Raw genomic sequence first — 16777 nt, 5'->3', positions numbered from 1 at the left:
CTGAAAAACTCTTAAAACTACATTTCATACACAATAACAGTAGTATTTTAAAATTTCGCGGTCTTTCTCCTCTGCTATTGACGCAACTTGAGATTTTAAATATTAGCTATAGAATATACACAATTTACATATACAATATACAATTTAATTTAATCTTACCTTGCATATAGCAGCGGGAGTAAGCATTCTACATAAAGCTACCACATAATAACACTAAAACAGCTCACGTTAGTTACAAGTTATCGCGAGAACAGATTTAGATCAGGCATACTACTGGCATACTAATGAGGTCCTACGCCCGGACTCAACACACCGAGTAACTGGATTATTCACCACACCGGTCGGCCATGACGGTAGGAGACGCTATCGGTTGCCAGGGGCAACGCCTTCAGAACTTCACAGAGGCGCGACTAAACATTCCAGGGGCCTCTTTATAACCGTTGCGTATGCACAAAACAGGCCCTGAAAGAGGCGTACGCCACTTCCGACGCATAAGTTTTGATTTATAAAAACAAACTTGACGGGAAAATTTGCGCACCTGCACGCAAACTCTAACCCATGCGTACGAACGTTTTGGAGATGGAGCAGTTTGGCGACACCGATGGTGAGCTGGAGTTAAGTGTCTTTTTGGTCACTTTTAGACAAAATCTAAAGAAAATTAAACGTATACAGAAAGATAAAATATAATTTCACCCACCAAGCCTGTCACTTGAAGCAAATGTGCATCCCTTCTTAAATGTCCGCGCCAGCGAGCGCGTTGGCCGATTAGTGAAACTGACACAAATAACAGTTTAAATAAAAAAAACTGTTTTACTTCTGATATAAACATTTAGATTAAATATGCCATTCAAATTAATGGAGTTAAACACTTAAACATGAAATCATTACTGAGAAGTTACAAACATTTTTTATATTCAAATTCAATAAATAGAAATATTTGTTGTGGATGCGATGTTTTTGAACACTTTTTTCCTGTGGCGTGCTCTTTTAATGTTTTAACCACAGAGATAATTGCTTATCATGATAATACCAGATTGTCTGTCTGAGAAAATAGTTTCGTGCAAATAATGCCCAAGGCCTATCTGCTTCAATTAAAAATACAATTCGGCCAGTGGAAAAGAGTGAGAAACTTTCTCTGAAATGTATTTTATACACTATTTGATTTATGTATTCAAAAACAAGGCAAGGATAGGCAACAACATGATTTTTATTAATGTAATGTGTCTTGTACCGTTAAAGGTTATCACGTGGATGAATAATCATATGCAAATGATATGCAGATGAGGATCTGCATAGTAAAACTAGGAGTTGTAAGCTCCATATATGGTTATTTCGGGGTGGAGACGCATGTGCGCACAATCTTCCGCTGACTGGGATTTACAAAGTGAATTCTGCGCAGGTTCTGGCGTACGAACGGTTTTATAAGTCTGAATATTTTTTTGCGTACGCCTTTTTTGGCTTTCGGGCGCACGTGCACTTTTAGTAAGGTTCCTACGCACAGTTTTATAAATGAGACCCCATCATAACTCCAGCTCCACCATCGGTGTCGCCAAACTGCTCCATCTCCAAAACGTTCGTACGCATGGGTCAGAGTTTGCGTGCAGGTGCGCAAATTTTCCCGTCAAGTTTGTTTTTATAAATCACAACTTGTGCGTCGGAAGCCTCTTTCACGCCGCCTTCACACTGGCAGTTGAAATCAGCTCCGTAATACGCAATACGCCTCCAGCGGACGTCGTACACAACGGTGAAAAGCGTCGGAAGCCTCGGAAGCGAGTATATTTAAATATTTCATTATTTAATTGTATTAACTGCCCTAATAACGTTAAAACATCATGAAAATAAAAAAATGACATGACAACTAATCGTTATAAAATCATTATTTATTTTATTAAAAGTTAAGAATCCAGGTTTGTTTATCAGTACCATAGCAACGCTAACTTCCGTTGGGATTTTCGGATAGAAACCGTCCGTAGCCTTTCGCAAGAGTTAAATTTTTTGAACGCATCCGGATGGCCAACGGACACAATTTTTTTCGCACCGCACTCGTTCGCACCTGGTTCGGACCCATTCGCATGCGGTCTGCGAATCTCCATAGGAAATGAATGACTTCCGGTCGTTTCGCTGCCGTATCGGAGCTGATTTCAACTGCCAGTGTGAAGGCGGCGTCAGGGCCTGTTTTATGCGTACGCAACGGTTATAAATGAGGCCCCTGGACTTGGCAAGTCCGAACTTTGCGTACTTGCTATTGAGAAACGCCTAATGTCGGCGCTTGGCTTCTTGTGACAAACACTGGAGCAGTTTTTAACGCAGCAGTGACTTCCAGGCATGGTAAAACAGTGCGGAGTTAACAACACACGAGTTAACAACACACGTAAACAATCATGTTTTGCCGCCGGAATCCTGCCAACATGGCGGAGAGAGTGAGGATCCCGCGAGATACCGTGATATCGAGGGGAGGGGCTCTGTACCATGATGACAACTCCTCACGACCAAACACACTCACTTACACGTATTTGAGAATCGGAATATCAGATAGGCTAGTTGATGACATGGTAAGCAAGTTTGTGAATATTTTGAATAATAAAGGAAAAGCGAAATAAAAGCGACACATCTGTCATACAGTATTATTGTGGCTGCGGTGTATCGCGTGATGCGTTGCCATGGAAACATTAAAGGGAACGTTCGCCTTGAAAAAAACTCACTCTGGGGGTGGGGGTGTCAGTTAGAATATTTTAAACTTACACGTGAAAGGGTTAAAGAAAATATCGAAAATAAATATTTGTGTGTGCTGTAAAGTGATTAGAAAAAATTTAATCGGAATCTGCTAAAATCGGTATCGGCAGGTCAAACTCAATGAAAAATCGGAATCGGCCTAGAAAATTGTAATCGGTGCATCTCTAATCGGTACCACTGTCCGTTTGGCAGTTCTCACGTTATCAATTTTTCATGTGGACCATACTCCGTTTCAAACAAAATTGCCAGTGTGAAAGTCCCTTAAAATGGTGCATAAATGCAGCAAGAAGTCCAAAGTGAGCCGCTAAGGCAGCACTGAACGTGTCCTTCATGAATAGAGCAATTACCGAATACATTTATTTTTTATCTGTGTCCGTGTCTCCTAGTCTTGCCAAAGCTGGAAGGGGAATGTACGGTGCGAGGTGTGCGTACATTGGCTTACTATGGTAATCTAGACTCCTCTGAGTGGAGTTTGTATGTAGGAGGAATGAAGCTTAACTGGGAGCTGGTGGAGCTGGGGGGATTCTCACTAGATCCGCAAGAGCTCTACCTCAGCCTGGAGGTGCCACTTTACGCCCCTGGCATGGCCTATGAGGTACATGAAAGGCCTTTATTCATTCATTCAAAGACGAGCCATTATTCATTGAAGTCATGTAAGATGATTGGTCTCACCTTTAATGATTTAAACACTGAAAGATCAATATACTGCTTTCCTCTGTTTCTCAGGGCTTGGGACTGCAAGGTCTGTTAGTGAGTGTGCTGGTGAGTTTAGTTCATCTGGAAACAGCAGAAGAACAGACTCGTGTGCAGCGCTGTGTGTTCCCTGTGAGAGAGTTATTGGGTAACTTATACAAACCACTGTACTCTTGATGGAATCTTGATCTATACATACTGTAACTTTATCCAGAAGATCAAAAAGCATGTTTCTTCTCTGTGCAGTGTGTCTTCCTGATGGAAGAATGGTGGTGATGGTCGACACAGCTGGTGCTTCTCCCCCAGTGAACCCCAATCACACAGCCCTCTTGGATCCTGCCTGTAGACCACTGGAGACTGACCACTCCAGAGCCATATTCAGCTTCTCCATAGACTCCTGTGGCACTGTTGCAACAGTAGGAGTTTGTCAGCCTCAGTGTATAGAGAAATATTGAGAAGTTTCTAGTTTAAAGGTGGGGTAAGTGATATTTGAAAAACGCTGTTTGGAAGTTAGTTGGACCGGCACACGAACCACAAACATGTGTAGCCAGTCAGCATTAGGGGGCGTATGACGGTGGAGGAGAGAGAATGAGCAAGAGGTAGATTTAACAAAAGACTGCAGAAATGGAGATGAGAGACAATACAAAAGTGAAAAGCTCAGAAGAAATCACTGGAAAATGAAGGTTATGACTGGGCAAGAGCTTTAGGACCTGCATTAATATTAGAAAAGCTTTACAGCGCTGGAGAGAGCTAAGCGGGAAGTCCTGAAAACAGACAAGGAGGTTGCTTTAATTCCACTCCACGAGTAACACTGGGTTTGAGTGTCATTGTTTGTCTGGAGCTGCTGTGCTGTTGGCAACTAACAACCAACTCTTAACTGTTTGTAATTACTATTGTGTACTGTACGTAAATGTTTTGTGCTTCCTTGTCATTCATTCATCTGCGCTTTATTCTTTGTGAAGCATTATTTTGTTGCACTTCCGCTATGATAAACAGACATCCACTCTTGGATTGCGTGCGTAACGGAGGCCAACTGGTGAGAGTCGTGCTGACGACTGCTAGAGAAGGGTGGATAGGATTGGCGGGGGATCAATGAAGAGAGAGGTGTGTTTGTTTGGGTGGGTTGATTTCAGATATTAACCATGTCCAACAGCGTTTTTGAAGATCACTTACCCCACCTTTAAGCAATACATAACGGCTGTATTTAGCCTTAAAGTACATTCAAAATTTCTAGAAAGTTTAGATCTTTTCTACATGGAAAAACTTGTTTACAATATCCGTTTAATCAAAAATATGGTTCCTCTAATTATCAATTTTAGGCAATTTCAGCAGTAATACATATTGAGAATCAGATAATCAGCTTTTTTTTTTTTTAATAAAAAAAAAAATTAAGGTGCCCTTGTTACCATTTAATTATATATTTAAGTACTGTGTAATATTAATTAACATGTACTTACTATAAGGTTAGAGGGAATAGGGTTTGGTTTTGGTTGGTTGTATGTAATCATGGATAGTTTACTGTTATTAATACAGTAAGTAAATGCAACCCGTAACAAGAACACTAAAGTAAAGGGTTACCCTTTTTGTAATGGCGTAATTATAAATATTTAATTTAAAAATATATCGCCCAGTACTATTTACTGCAGTTTTCCTTTTTTGGCTTTCAGAACTTTATAATTTAATTCTAAACATGTTTCAAATGCAGCATGATGGTGATCAGGTGATTTACAGGAATGAGGTGAGAAACATGCCACCTTTTCCTCCACAACTGAGACCTCTCAGCCAACCTCAACTACATTACAGGTATAAAACCCCTTTCTAATAAATTAATCACGAGCTCATAGTGCACAATTTGACTGAATATAGTCTTCTGCCTTATGTTAGGGAGAAGTCCCAAAAAAAGAGAATGTCAAATTGAAAAACTAAATGGGGCTTATGAGAGTGTATTTCCTAAACAGTGATGTATTTTGCCTGTGTAGCCCCAGCTCCTTAAGCAAATAAAACTTCAGACAAACCTTATTAAATTCTCTATTTCTCATGGGTTCAGGGTTCCCCTTGGCTGTGTCCATCCAGAGAATGGAAATCGCACTCTTGCCATCTACCTGCCGTCCCATCCTCCCACACCTCTACCTATGAAACAAACGCTCAAAACGGCCTCACTCTCACACACAAGGCATCTTGAGGACAGAGGTGAGGAACCGATCGGTCATTCACAAGATTCCAATCTTAACAGGTAAACAACCTACTGAGGTACTTGGGACTCTCTTGGTAGACAGTAGTAGCACAACATGTCACAGGCCATGTCACATGTTGGTATCCTCCTCCTTCGCCTTCTACCGTGTGACAGATGGTTTGACACCAAAGTATTGTTGTGTATATTTGGACACATTGCCTTTTTCCCCTCCCATCTGAAAGCTGATTAGCTTTCAGATCTGTTTATTTTGATATCCTAGTTGTTTTGCTATACGCTGTTATTTGGTTCGTTTTTAATTTAAAACTTTTCTGTGTTGTGGGACATTTATTCTGCTTTCACAATGGAAAAAAGACAGACAAAATGCACTTTATGGTCTCAGTTTTTGTGTATTTCTTGGATGGAATTGCAGGGATTTGTTATAGAAGCTAAATTACTGTACAATTTTGTAAACTTAAAAACAACCAACAGGCAACATTTTAAGCAATTTTTATAAACCGTATCAGAGTAAAATCATTTACATTTTTTTGAAGGGTTACAAAAATAGTTGACATTTTCAAGTGGTAGTTCAAATAATTTACATTTGTAGAGGTTCAGCCAACAAGGTTTGGGAACCCTGGGACTGTTGCATAAACATAGCTGCTAAGTTAAGACTGATTAGCCTTAACTAATTGCTAGTTGGTCAGACTATCTCTTAAGACACAGTCTTACTTTTCATATTTAAATTAGGCCAATCTACCTTTTTTTTTTTTTTTTTTTTTTTTTTATGTAACTGACTTATAAAAAAAAATTGGATCTGTCTTGAAGGAAAAGAATTTGATGACTAACTTTTAAGACTAGTCTTAGCAGTTTATGCAACCGGCCACTGGTTGTGAATATTATAATGCATATTTTTAATTGCACCCTAATTTTGGTACTAAGGTATTAAGATTAGTACCAACTAATGAACTCTAAGTATGAACTTTATACATTCACATACTTGATAACATACACATGCTTGATGTTTTGCGTTTAATTTATTTATTCAATATACTCTTACAGAAAAAAAAAGGCCCTCGATACCAGTTGGAGGATGACACCCATGAAGGTAATCATGTTTATTATTTAATGTATATTTGGGTAAATCTGCTCCTTTTTAAAGAATTACATATGAGTAGTAAACATTTTTATTGGGTGACCTGTGAACAGGGCATTTCTACTCTCACCGACCACTTTATTAGGTATACCTGTTCAACTGCTTGTTAACGCAAATATCTAATCAGCCAATCACATGGTAGCAACTCAATACATTTAGGCATGTAGACATGGTCAAGATAATCTGCTGAAGTTTAAACCGAGCATCAGAATGGGGAAGAAAGGTTGATTTAAGTGACTTTTGAACATGACATGGTGGTTGGTATTTCAGAAACTGCTGATTTACTGGGATCACACACACTTATCTCTAGGGTTTACAGAGAATGATCCAAAAAAGAGAAAATATCCAGTGAGTGGCAGTTCTGTGGTGAAAATGTCTTGTTGATGCCAGAGGTCAAAGGAGAATGGCCAGACTGGTTCGAGCTGATAGAAAGGCAACTAACTCAAATAACCACTCCTTACAACCGAGGTCTACAGAAGAGCATCTCTGAATGCTCAACACATCAAACCTTGAAGCAGATGGGCTACAGGAGCAGAATACACACTGGGTGCCACTCCTGTCTGCTAGGAACATAAAACTGAGGCTATAATCTAAAATTGGTCAATATGCGAAAATGTTGCCTGGTCAAATGAGTCTCGATTTCTGCTGTGACATTCAGATGATAGGGTCAGCATAAACATGAAAGCATGGATCCATCCTGCCTTGTATCAATGGTTCAGCCTGCTGCTGGTGGTGTAATGATTTGATCATGGGTGTGAAGCTGACAAATCTGCAGCAACTGCGTGATGACCAGAATCTCTGATGAATGTTTCCAGCACCTTGTTGATCTTATTCCATGATGAATTAAAGCAGTTCTGAGGCAAAAAGATGTCAATCTCTGTACTAACAAGGTGTACCTAATAAAGTGGCATGTTGGCATTTATAATCAAAAACCTTTGCATTAAGCTGCATCCAAGGCAATACATCTCAGAGTAAAGTCCAAGACTTGTTTTATCCATTTTATCCCAAGTGTTTTATTTGTCAACATTGGGGTAAACATGAAAAAGGAGTTAACTGAAAATGTCTAATTGTTGTGTGTTTCTCTGTGTTGGATTATTACAAATGTAGCAATAAAAACTTGCCTGCACTGTTTCTATGGAGCTGAAGGTGGACCCTGACAGCATAATGAAAGGGGCTCATCCCGTCACCTCATGACAACAACAGTTCTGTCCAATAAAAGTTTATTTTTGATGAACAATCTATGCTTCCGTTCTGACATTTGTAAAAAATATCTTGATTTTCTTCATTTTCTAAAGATGACATTAGTAAAGGTGTTACCTATTAACCCCAACTTCCCAGTTCAATAGGAAAGGTCACACACCAGGAGGAGTTGTGTTTTTAGACCATTTCATGTTTTTAACAGTCAGTTTTTTTGCATTTTAAAAATGGGGCATAAAAGAGTGACCGGAAACTATTGGGGATTGGGATGGGTAGCAATTGCCACTGGCACTTTTAGGATAGGTCAGTAGGAGTCATCTTGTAGGAGTGTTTTCACTGGTTGTTTGTGAGATTTGGTACTGCTCTCTCACGTTCCGTCGTCTCTGGTGATCAGTAGTTACTTCTAGCACGTTCTCTGCTGGAAACCAGCCCTTCTTTCCATCATAGAGACGCATGCCTTCATACCAACCTCAAGGAGTGGAATGAACATGGAAGTCAGTTTTAGTAAAAGTCCATTAAGAATTTAAGTGATTTTATTTTAACTGTACCTTCACTGGTTTTGCGCAGCACATTGATGACATCAGATGGCTCCAAGTTAAGCTCGTCTGCCTGTTTTGCTACATACTGACTGACGCACTGCACTTGAGGACAATCTGATTAACACACACACACACACACACACGAACGCATGTTATTTATAGAGCAAGATGCACTGTGTAACACACACACCTTGTCCAGAGTATAATTGGGGAAGCTTCCCCAAAGTCTATATTGGTATTAGAATAGCTAATTCTGAGTTATTTCTCACTTTTGTTTTTAAAACCTGTATTATTTATATATATATAATTTTTTTTTTTTTTTCACCCAGTGGAACTCAAAAGGAGTTATTTAGCAGCTTAACATCACAATTTTTTTAAACTTGACAGCTAGTGGTTACCATCCACTTTCATATCGAACTCAACAGCACATCTGCTTTAGTCATTTTGTCATTTTGTGTTCCATTGAAAAAGTTTAAACATTGGGGCATACACAATAGCAGTATTTGGAGTAAATACTTAATTTACTTCATTTTTTATTTTCCATTTAAAGAAAATGCTAAAGGACTGTGTATTCTTTCCCACAGAGTGTGTGATGAAATGAATTGAAAGCTTACCCCAGTCCTCATAAATCTTCTCCTCTCCAAGTGCCTTTTTAATCAAAGGGAAAGCAGCTATCCACCTATGCATGTCTGACCTGGAGAGGGGGTGTTAAAAAGAAAGAGAGGTGTGAATGTTTAAAAATGTAAAAATACTTATTTCCAAAATGGAATAGTCATGCATGTCATGTGACAACAATCTATTCTATTCTGAATAGAACCAGAAGTATGAATAAAACCATTGAGCTACATGCATCTCACTCTGTATTAGCCTTGAGCAGGTGTTCACAGGTGCGACCCCGATGGTTTTCCAGGAGGGTCAGACAGAAACAATGATCCAAGTGTGGTCCAAGAACGTTTTCTGTAGACTGTACCTGAACCAGAGATCGATGAGCATGATCTATCACCACAAATCGGTCTGGACATCCACTGAGAAGAGAGGAAGGCAGAGAAGGGCACCACATGAGGTCAAAGATTCCCTTAATTCACTCACTCCACCGAAATTACCTGGAACAATTTGTCCCAGGAACTTTTCCCCAGACCCGTTGATGTCTGCATTTCCATTGTGGTCTAAAAGTACTGTGTAGATTAGGCAAATTATTCTGGTAATGTAGGACTGTGTACAACTTTCCAGTTCACGCTGGATTTCGCCCTCCACATATAAGCTTAATAAAGCCTTAACCTTGTTGACGGTCCATCTGTCATATTTTTTTTAACTTCATTTCTGATTCGAATTGAAAACAACTCTTACTGCACGCACCACAACAGACTTTTAAAAATGGTGGTTGAAATAAAATGCTGTGTGGTGTCAACCAATCAACATGTTCAGTGCCCAAGTCCCACCCCCGAAAGTTCCTGAGCTTTGAAAAAGTACTACCTCACAGACAGGGACTTTCTGAGGGGGAAATTTTTACCCGGAACTTCATTTAGGCTCAATCCCAATTCACCCCTTGGCCTTGGCCCTACCCCTCCGTTTTGCGCGTTCCCGTGAAGGGGTAGGGCTGTCTCGATTCTCTTTTGGTTGGAGGGGTAGGGATAAGGGGAAGGGCCAGATAGCCCTTGAAACGAAGATTTTTCAGGACCACACTTCAAACGAAGGGGTATGAGAAATGTACCTGCATACACCGGCTACAGAGGCAACATGACTGCCAATAATCATTTTCTTTATGTCACATTCAATCTTGTGTTCATATTTACGGTCATGTTCTTCAAAGAAACGGTTGCAAAAAAATCGTTAAAGTTCGTTAACAATATGACGCGTGTAAAAAGCAAAAGTTTGAAGCAAAGTGGACGCGCGAATGAGGCGAATTCGCGTCCAACGCGCCGCGCTAAACGCCTCATTCGCGCGGCAAGACCTCCAGACGCGCGTAAACGCGTCTTAACATTGAAATCACTCGCGCCAGCCGCTCTATTCGCGTTTGGTGTGAACGCAGCATTAGGCGTCGAAGATATCGTCATCTCCGTTGTTTTCTGCAAACTTCAGAAGAAAAATGCAAAAAAATAGCTGTAACTCACGCAAGACTACAGCTGACGACGGCATCTTGGAAGTTTGTGATAAACATTGGCATATCTCCTGTGACGTAGGCGCTAGCGACGATGTATAATGACATGTAACGATGTAGTAGTGGTGTCCCATTTCTTAGGGGAATATTTTCACCCCTACGCCTTGACACTCAGTTTCAAGGGGCAAGGGTAAGGGGTAGGCGAAGGGCTAGGGGTAGGCGAAGGGGTATAAAATAGAATTGGGATTGGGCCTTAGACCTTGGTCCCTGTGAGTAAACGCACCAAGTATCATCCATGATACTCAGTCACAGTCTTGGTTCCTGGTCACGTTATTCTTCTTTGGCTGCGTCCGAAATTGCATACTCTCTTGAGTATGTACTTATTTTGAATAAGTAATTAGGCCTACTTCACAACCGTTAAAAAGTATGTTCTATGTGTGTGTATTATGAATAGAATCTGGACGTACTACATTCACCATCAGCGTCATTTTGCTTTCCTGCCATTCACAAATCTTCTCCCGTGGCCTAAAAGGTCTATTGTATACCCACTTCAAAATCTCCCTGGAAGAAGTAGGTCATCTGGGTTGCCTATGAATACTGTGAATTCTTGTCACATACTGTTTTTTTACCTGCTATATAGTAAGGGAAGTATGAGATTTCGAATGCAGCCCCTGTTTCCCCAGAGATTGTCTTATTATAGTAAGATGAGAGGGTCTGTATCTCTTACCATTGGAGAAAGCATAATGGCTAACTTGGGTCACGTAAGGCACCTCAGCCTATGGTGTAATGGCAGTGATGTCAGTGCCCGCTGTTCAAAGTTTTATGACAGTCAGTTACAGTTTACGTTAAACAGTTTCTTGTGGATTATTAGCGCGTTGGTCTTGTGAATAAATGTTCTATATTTGGTGTTATTTCGCTAGTAAACGTACAGTAGGACTGCATTGTTTGTGGAATGTGTTTTACTTCATTTTACTTCAAGCTTCAGCTTTTTGTGTTTTTTTTTTATAGTTTTTGTAAATCTTTTTGTAAGCGTCTCTTCTTCAATCATCCAATGCGATCGACAAACTCTTCTGGACATCAGATCGTCACTCAAAGGGGACTTTGTGAACAACTTTCTCATAAGTTTGAACGGCAGCAACTCCTTCGCTGAAGCATCTACCTCCTTGTTTACATCCGCGCCAGGAGGTAAACAAGCCAGGATTCTGTGCAGAACGCAAAAAAGAACTTTTAAATCCACTCTTCCGAGTATTCTTCTAGCAAATGTTCAGTCGCTGGTCAACAAAATGGATGAGCTAAATGCTCAGATATTTTTTTCAGGGAGACATCAGAAACTTGTGTTCTTGCCTTCACTGAGACATGGCTAGACGATACTGTTCCGGATTGCGCTGTTTCGCCTCTCGGTTTCACCATTCATCGCCAGGATAGAACAACAGACTCTGGTAAGCGCAAAGGCGGCGGTGTGTGCATTATGGTGAACTCTCTGGAACAGATGTTTCAGTTGTTGCTAAGCACTACTGTCCAGATGCCGATCTCATTGCAGTTAAAATACGTCCATTCTTTCTTCCACTCAAATTTAGTTCAGTCATTCTAACAGTGACCTACATACCACCAGCCGGATAAGAGTAAAGCACTGGACATTCTGTATGTAACGATAAATAGTCTGGAGAACAAAAATACTTGTATTGTCATCTGGGACTTTAATGGGACAAACCTGAAAAAAAAAAACCTCCCAAAATTCATCCAACACATAACTTTTCCTACCCGAGCTGAGCAGAAAAACCTGCGATGTGGGTCTGCCTGTCTCTTTACCTATAGTGAACTGAACACCGTCTATCCTAGGTTTGAGAAGAGCAATACCTTCCCATCAGTGAAATTTCCAGCAGACGAGAAAAAATGTGTTTTAAAAATCTTTCTACCTGATGTGTTCAGGTCTTTCAGGGTGCTCAACCCACAAGAAGCACCAGGTCCTGATGGTGTTCAGGGCCATGTCCTTAAAGCCTGTGCCAGCCAGCTAACAGAGGTTTTTACAGATATTTTTAATCTCTCCCTTAGGCGGTCTGTGATTTCTTCCTGCTTTAAGAAGACCACCATCGTCCCTGTCCCAAATAAGCCTGTTGTCAGCTGCCTGAATGACTACCGACCTGTAGCGCTGACCTCTACCATAATGAAGTGCTTTGAGCAACTTGTCAAAAATCACATCTACTCTTCCCTGCCGGACATCTTGGACCCTCTCCAATTTGCATACTGAAAAATGGATTGACAGATGATGCCATCAGCCTTGCGATGCACAGTGCTCTCACACACCTGGACAAGAAAAACACCTACGAGAGAATGTTCATCGACTACAGCTCCGCCTTTAATACAATAATCCCAGTCAAACTTATCACAAAACTGAAAGACTTAGGATTGAACACGCAACTATACAACTGGATTTTGGACTTCCTGACAAGCAGACCCCAAGTGGTGAGAATTGGTAACTGCCTACCTTCCACGCTGACTCTGAGCACAGGTGCTCCACAGAGTTGCATTCTCAGCCCCTTACTATACTCCCTGTTCACGCACGACTGCATTGCCAAACACAGCACCAACATCATCTTTAAGTTCGCTGATGACACCTCCATCCTGGGTCTCATCACGAATGGCGATGTGACGGCCTACAGAGATGAGGTAAAAACACTATCTAAGTGGTGCAATGATAGTAAGCTCTGCCTCAACATCAGCAAAACCAAAGAGATGATCATGGACTTTAGGAGGAAGCTGGCGGACAGCCACGCCTGCCTACACATTGACGGAGCAGCTGTGGAAAGAGTCAGGAGCACAAAGTTCCTTGGTGTGCATCTCTCTGATGACCTGTCCTGGTCCCTACACGTCACGTCAGTAGTAAAGTCTGCTCGTCAGCGACTCTACTTTCTACAGAGGCTCAAGAGAGAGGAACTTCTACAGATGCACCATTGAGAGCATTCTGACAGGGTGCTTGGTTGTCTGCTATGGAAGCTGCTCCATGAGCGATCGCAAAGCCCTCCAGAGAGTCGTGAGAGCAGCTGAAATCATTATAGGCACCAAACTACCCACCTTACAGGACATCTTCCACACGCAATGTCTGAGAAAGGCTTGAAAAATCATAGCTGACCCCAGTCACTCAGCACACAGCCTGTTCAACAAACTGCCATCAGGATTCTACCTACAGTCTATCAGAATTCTAAACACACTGTAACGCTGACTTCACTACTTCCTTGTTGCACTGTCTGTTCATGCATCATGACAGCAATTTATTCTACTCTCTACTCCAGGTACTTGCACTGCATATACTGCAAACACAATTACATATACCTCATAATGAGTATTTTCCTTTAAAAAAGAGCACTCGCACTTTAAAAACATACTACACATTTTATTATACAAACATATATTTGTTTTGCATATATGTGTGTATATATATATATATATATATATATATAAAATATATATACTTTACTGTAAATATATATAAATACTTTTAAACATGAAAGAAATACTTTTTTTCCCCTCCTCTTCTTAATTAGATTGTATTGAAAGCCAAAGACAGAAAACATGTATGTTTTTTTATTTATTTATGTTTAACTTTTTTAGACAATATACAATTTCCCTCAATATGCCTTAAATGAGTCATAACTGTCGCCACATTCCCTTAAAATAACCTTTTTATCATAGTAAAATCTACATTTCTTTCCCAACAAAAGTAGTTTAGCGTAAAACATGTTGAAGATTAGTGGACAGGCAGTCGATTCATTAAATGATAAGCTATTTCCTCACAAAAGCGGATTCAGTGTAGTGAATCCTCTTCTCCACTGACATCCATAAAAAATAAATAAAAAAAAACGGCCTCTGGTCTCCTTCCCTGCGTACCAACACAGCCTAAGCGTTAGCTAGTTATGTTACATTATGACACTGCTTCAAAGCATGTATTGAGTTAGAAGCGCAATTTCTCATGAAGTTCCGTGCCGGAGCGTGCATTGTTTTCAGAGAAACACGTGATCATCGAAAAATGAAGCCTCACTTTCTATCCAGTCACGTGAATGCTTCATTTTGCATGTCGGAATGTTTGAACTCAGACCACTACTCAATGGTTTTATGGAAGTTCAAGTACATTTACTAACATTTTTTATATATAAGCCTATATAACATTATCATATAGTCTATTCTATAAAATAATTAGAACACAATTTACTTGCATCAAACAACTCTGTTGCTATTATTTTAATTAGTATTATTATAATGATTGTTACATATAGTTTATTTCCACAGTTTAATATGTGAATTATATTATCAGACAACTGAACATTTAGCGTTGTCATGTTTTTATTTGTGAGTAATGGATAAAGCAAAGGAGCTGCGCTCTTGGGTTTATAGCTGCTATAAATTTTACCTGCCACAAGATGGCACTGTTTTCGACAATCTTGATGTTTTGAATCTTTTATCGAAACAATCAGAGAAAAGCTTCAAAGATTTAAGAGGCTTAATTCTCCATCACTGGCGTTAGCATTAGCCGTTACGTTTTTTTTTTTGGGGCTGAAGGTTGCAGGGTTGCCTTCTAGAGGCTTTGGTTTCCCTCATGTGCTCTTTTCATGTGCTTCCCCTGTTCATGTGTCATGTTCTGAATGGCTCCCTTGTTTCATGTGTCATGCTCTCATTGGTTCTTGTTTCATCAGTTCTGTTTTGTCATTGGTTTATTATCTTGATTATTCACAAGTGTATCTTGTTAGTCATTCGTTTTTGTGTATATAACCCTCATGTTCTCATTGTGCCTTAATCAAGTAATCAGTCTTAGTCAAGTCTTTGTTTTGTTAACTAGCCGTCAGTGGACTATTGTTACAGAAAGCTAGACCTAACCATGAAACCAGCAGTTTCCCTCATTTGTCTGCATAAAGGGAATCATCTCCTTGATGACTATGTCAAGGAGGTTTGTGAATTTTGTTGTCAGGTGGACTTTAATGATGTTGCCCACAAGGGCATTTTTCGCCAATACTTGATGACCATTGGAATTATCTAATGCCTGAAAGCACTGTCCCATGGACTCTGGCCCATTATATTGACTTTGCACACTTACTGAGTGGTTCTTCATTTACTGTGGGAATTGCAGATGAGAGGCCCTGCAGTTCTGTAGTATCCTACCATGCCTGAGTCCTCCAGCTTCATGGCCTCCACTCCAGAGTCCTCCCACGTCATAACTGTCACACCAGAGCCCTCAAAGCTGCCACGGCAGAGCCTCGACACCTCATGGCCACCAGGCCAGAGCCACATCACATCATGGCCTTTCAAGTTTCCCCATGGGATGTTTTTTTAGGGTGTGCTATATGTTTTGAGCCCAAGTCCTGTGGTCCTGGAGGTCATCCCACTGTCACCGGTGCTTCCAGTTGTGGCCATCACCATTGTATGTGTGTGGGCCCCATGTACTTCTTCAGAGGTGGCGGCGTCCGTTACCCGTTAACCAAAAGCCAGAGGGTGTTTAGCTGGTGTGGGACCATGGCTGATACGTCACATGGGAAAAGACATTCAACTTTGAGAACAGGAGTGCAAGTTACATTTTGCTGCATTCAGACCAGAGGTGTCAAACTCAGTTCCCGGAGGTTCACAGCCCTGCAACTTCAAACTTAATTAAATGCACCTGAATAATTCAGACAGAAAAATGTTCCAGTGTACATTGTTTACTATGACATGTCCAGTGTAGAACGCCTCAAATAGTTGTGGCACATCATGTCAGAAATATGCTTGGTGCAGATATGTTGGATTGGTTTATTATAAGCAAGATGATCGTGTTTACTTTAGTCCAGGGGTGTCTAAATCTGCTTCTGGAGTTCCACTGTCCTGCAGAGTTTAGCTCCGATTTGTCTCAACAGACCTGCCTGGAAGTTTATAGTATGCCTAAGTCTTTGATTAGCTGGTTCAGGTGGGTTTGATTGGGGTTGGAGCTAAGCTCTGCAGGACCGTGGCCTGCCAGGAGCAGGATTGGATACCCTCTAGACCAGGGGTTCTTAACTCTGGCCCTCAAGGTCCACTTTCCTAGAGAGTTTAGCTCCAAACCTTGATCAAACTCACCTGCCAGCTTACAAGTTATGCTGAAGACCTTGATTAGCTTCTTCAGGTGCTTAGCCTATTCAGTTGCGTACTCATGACACATAGCAACACAGATAAAATAATTCCTAATACATTGG

General features: G+C 40.7%; 2 protein-coding genes across 6 annotated transcripts in view; one reads left to right on the top strand and one right to left on the bottom strand.

Moving 5' to 3' along the window:
- The window catches only part of LOC311294151 (uncharacterized protein), a 32499-nt gene extending 24510 nt beyond the window's left edge, over nucleotides 1-7989 (top strand). For both annotated transcript variants that reach the window (XM_084414858.1, XM_084414859.1), the window contains exons 13-19: nucleotides 3120-3328; nucleotides 3460-3574; nucleotides 3673-3842; nucleotides 5132-5229; nucleotides 5474-5616; nucleotides 6659-6704; nucleotides 7860-7989. In XM_084414858.1, the coding sequence (XP_084270984.1) occupies nucleotides 3120-3328; nucleotides 3460-3574; nucleotides 3673-3842; nucleotides 5132-5229; nucleotides 5474-5616; nucleotides 6659-6693 (770 nt within the window). In that variant the 3' untranslated portion in view covers nucleotides 6694-6704; nucleotides 7860-7989. The remainder of the gene's footprint in view (nucleotides 1-3119; nucleotides 3329-3459; nucleotides 3575-3672; nucleotides 3843-5131; nucleotides 5230-5473; nucleotides 5617-6658; nucleotides 6705-7859) is intronic.
- Nucleotides 7975-16777, bottom strand: part of arhgef15a (Rho guanine nucleotide exchange factor (GEF) 15) — a 29989-nt gene continuing 21186 nt past the window's right edge. For 3 of the 4 annotated variants that reach the window (XM_084414855.1, XM_084414856.1, XM_084414857.1), the window contains exons 13-16: nucleotides 9346-9513; nucleotides 9103-9182; nucleotides 8498-8602; nucleotides 7975-8418 (exon numbers count right to left, since the gene is read on the bottom strand). In XM_084414855.1, the coding sequence (XP_084270981.1) occupies nucleotides 8264-8418; nucleotides 8498-8602; nucleotides 9103-9182; nucleotides 9346-9513 (508 nt within the window). In that variant the 3' untranslated portion in view covers nucleotides 7975-8263. The remainder of the gene's footprint in view (nucleotides 8419-8497; nucleotides 8603-9102; nucleotides 9183-9345; nucleotides 9514-16777) is intronic. The other variant, XR_014628019.1, reaches the window with a different exon arrangement.

This window comes from Rutilus rutilus (genome assembly GCF_951802725.1).
Source record: "Rutilus rutilus genome assembly, chromosome: 7".
NCBI lineage: Eukaryota > Metazoa > Chordata > Actinopteri > Cypriniformes > Leuciscidae > Rutilus > Rutilus rutilus.
Note: the sequence above shows the minus strand (reverse complement) of the source record. Positions and strands in the feature narration are given on the sequence as shown.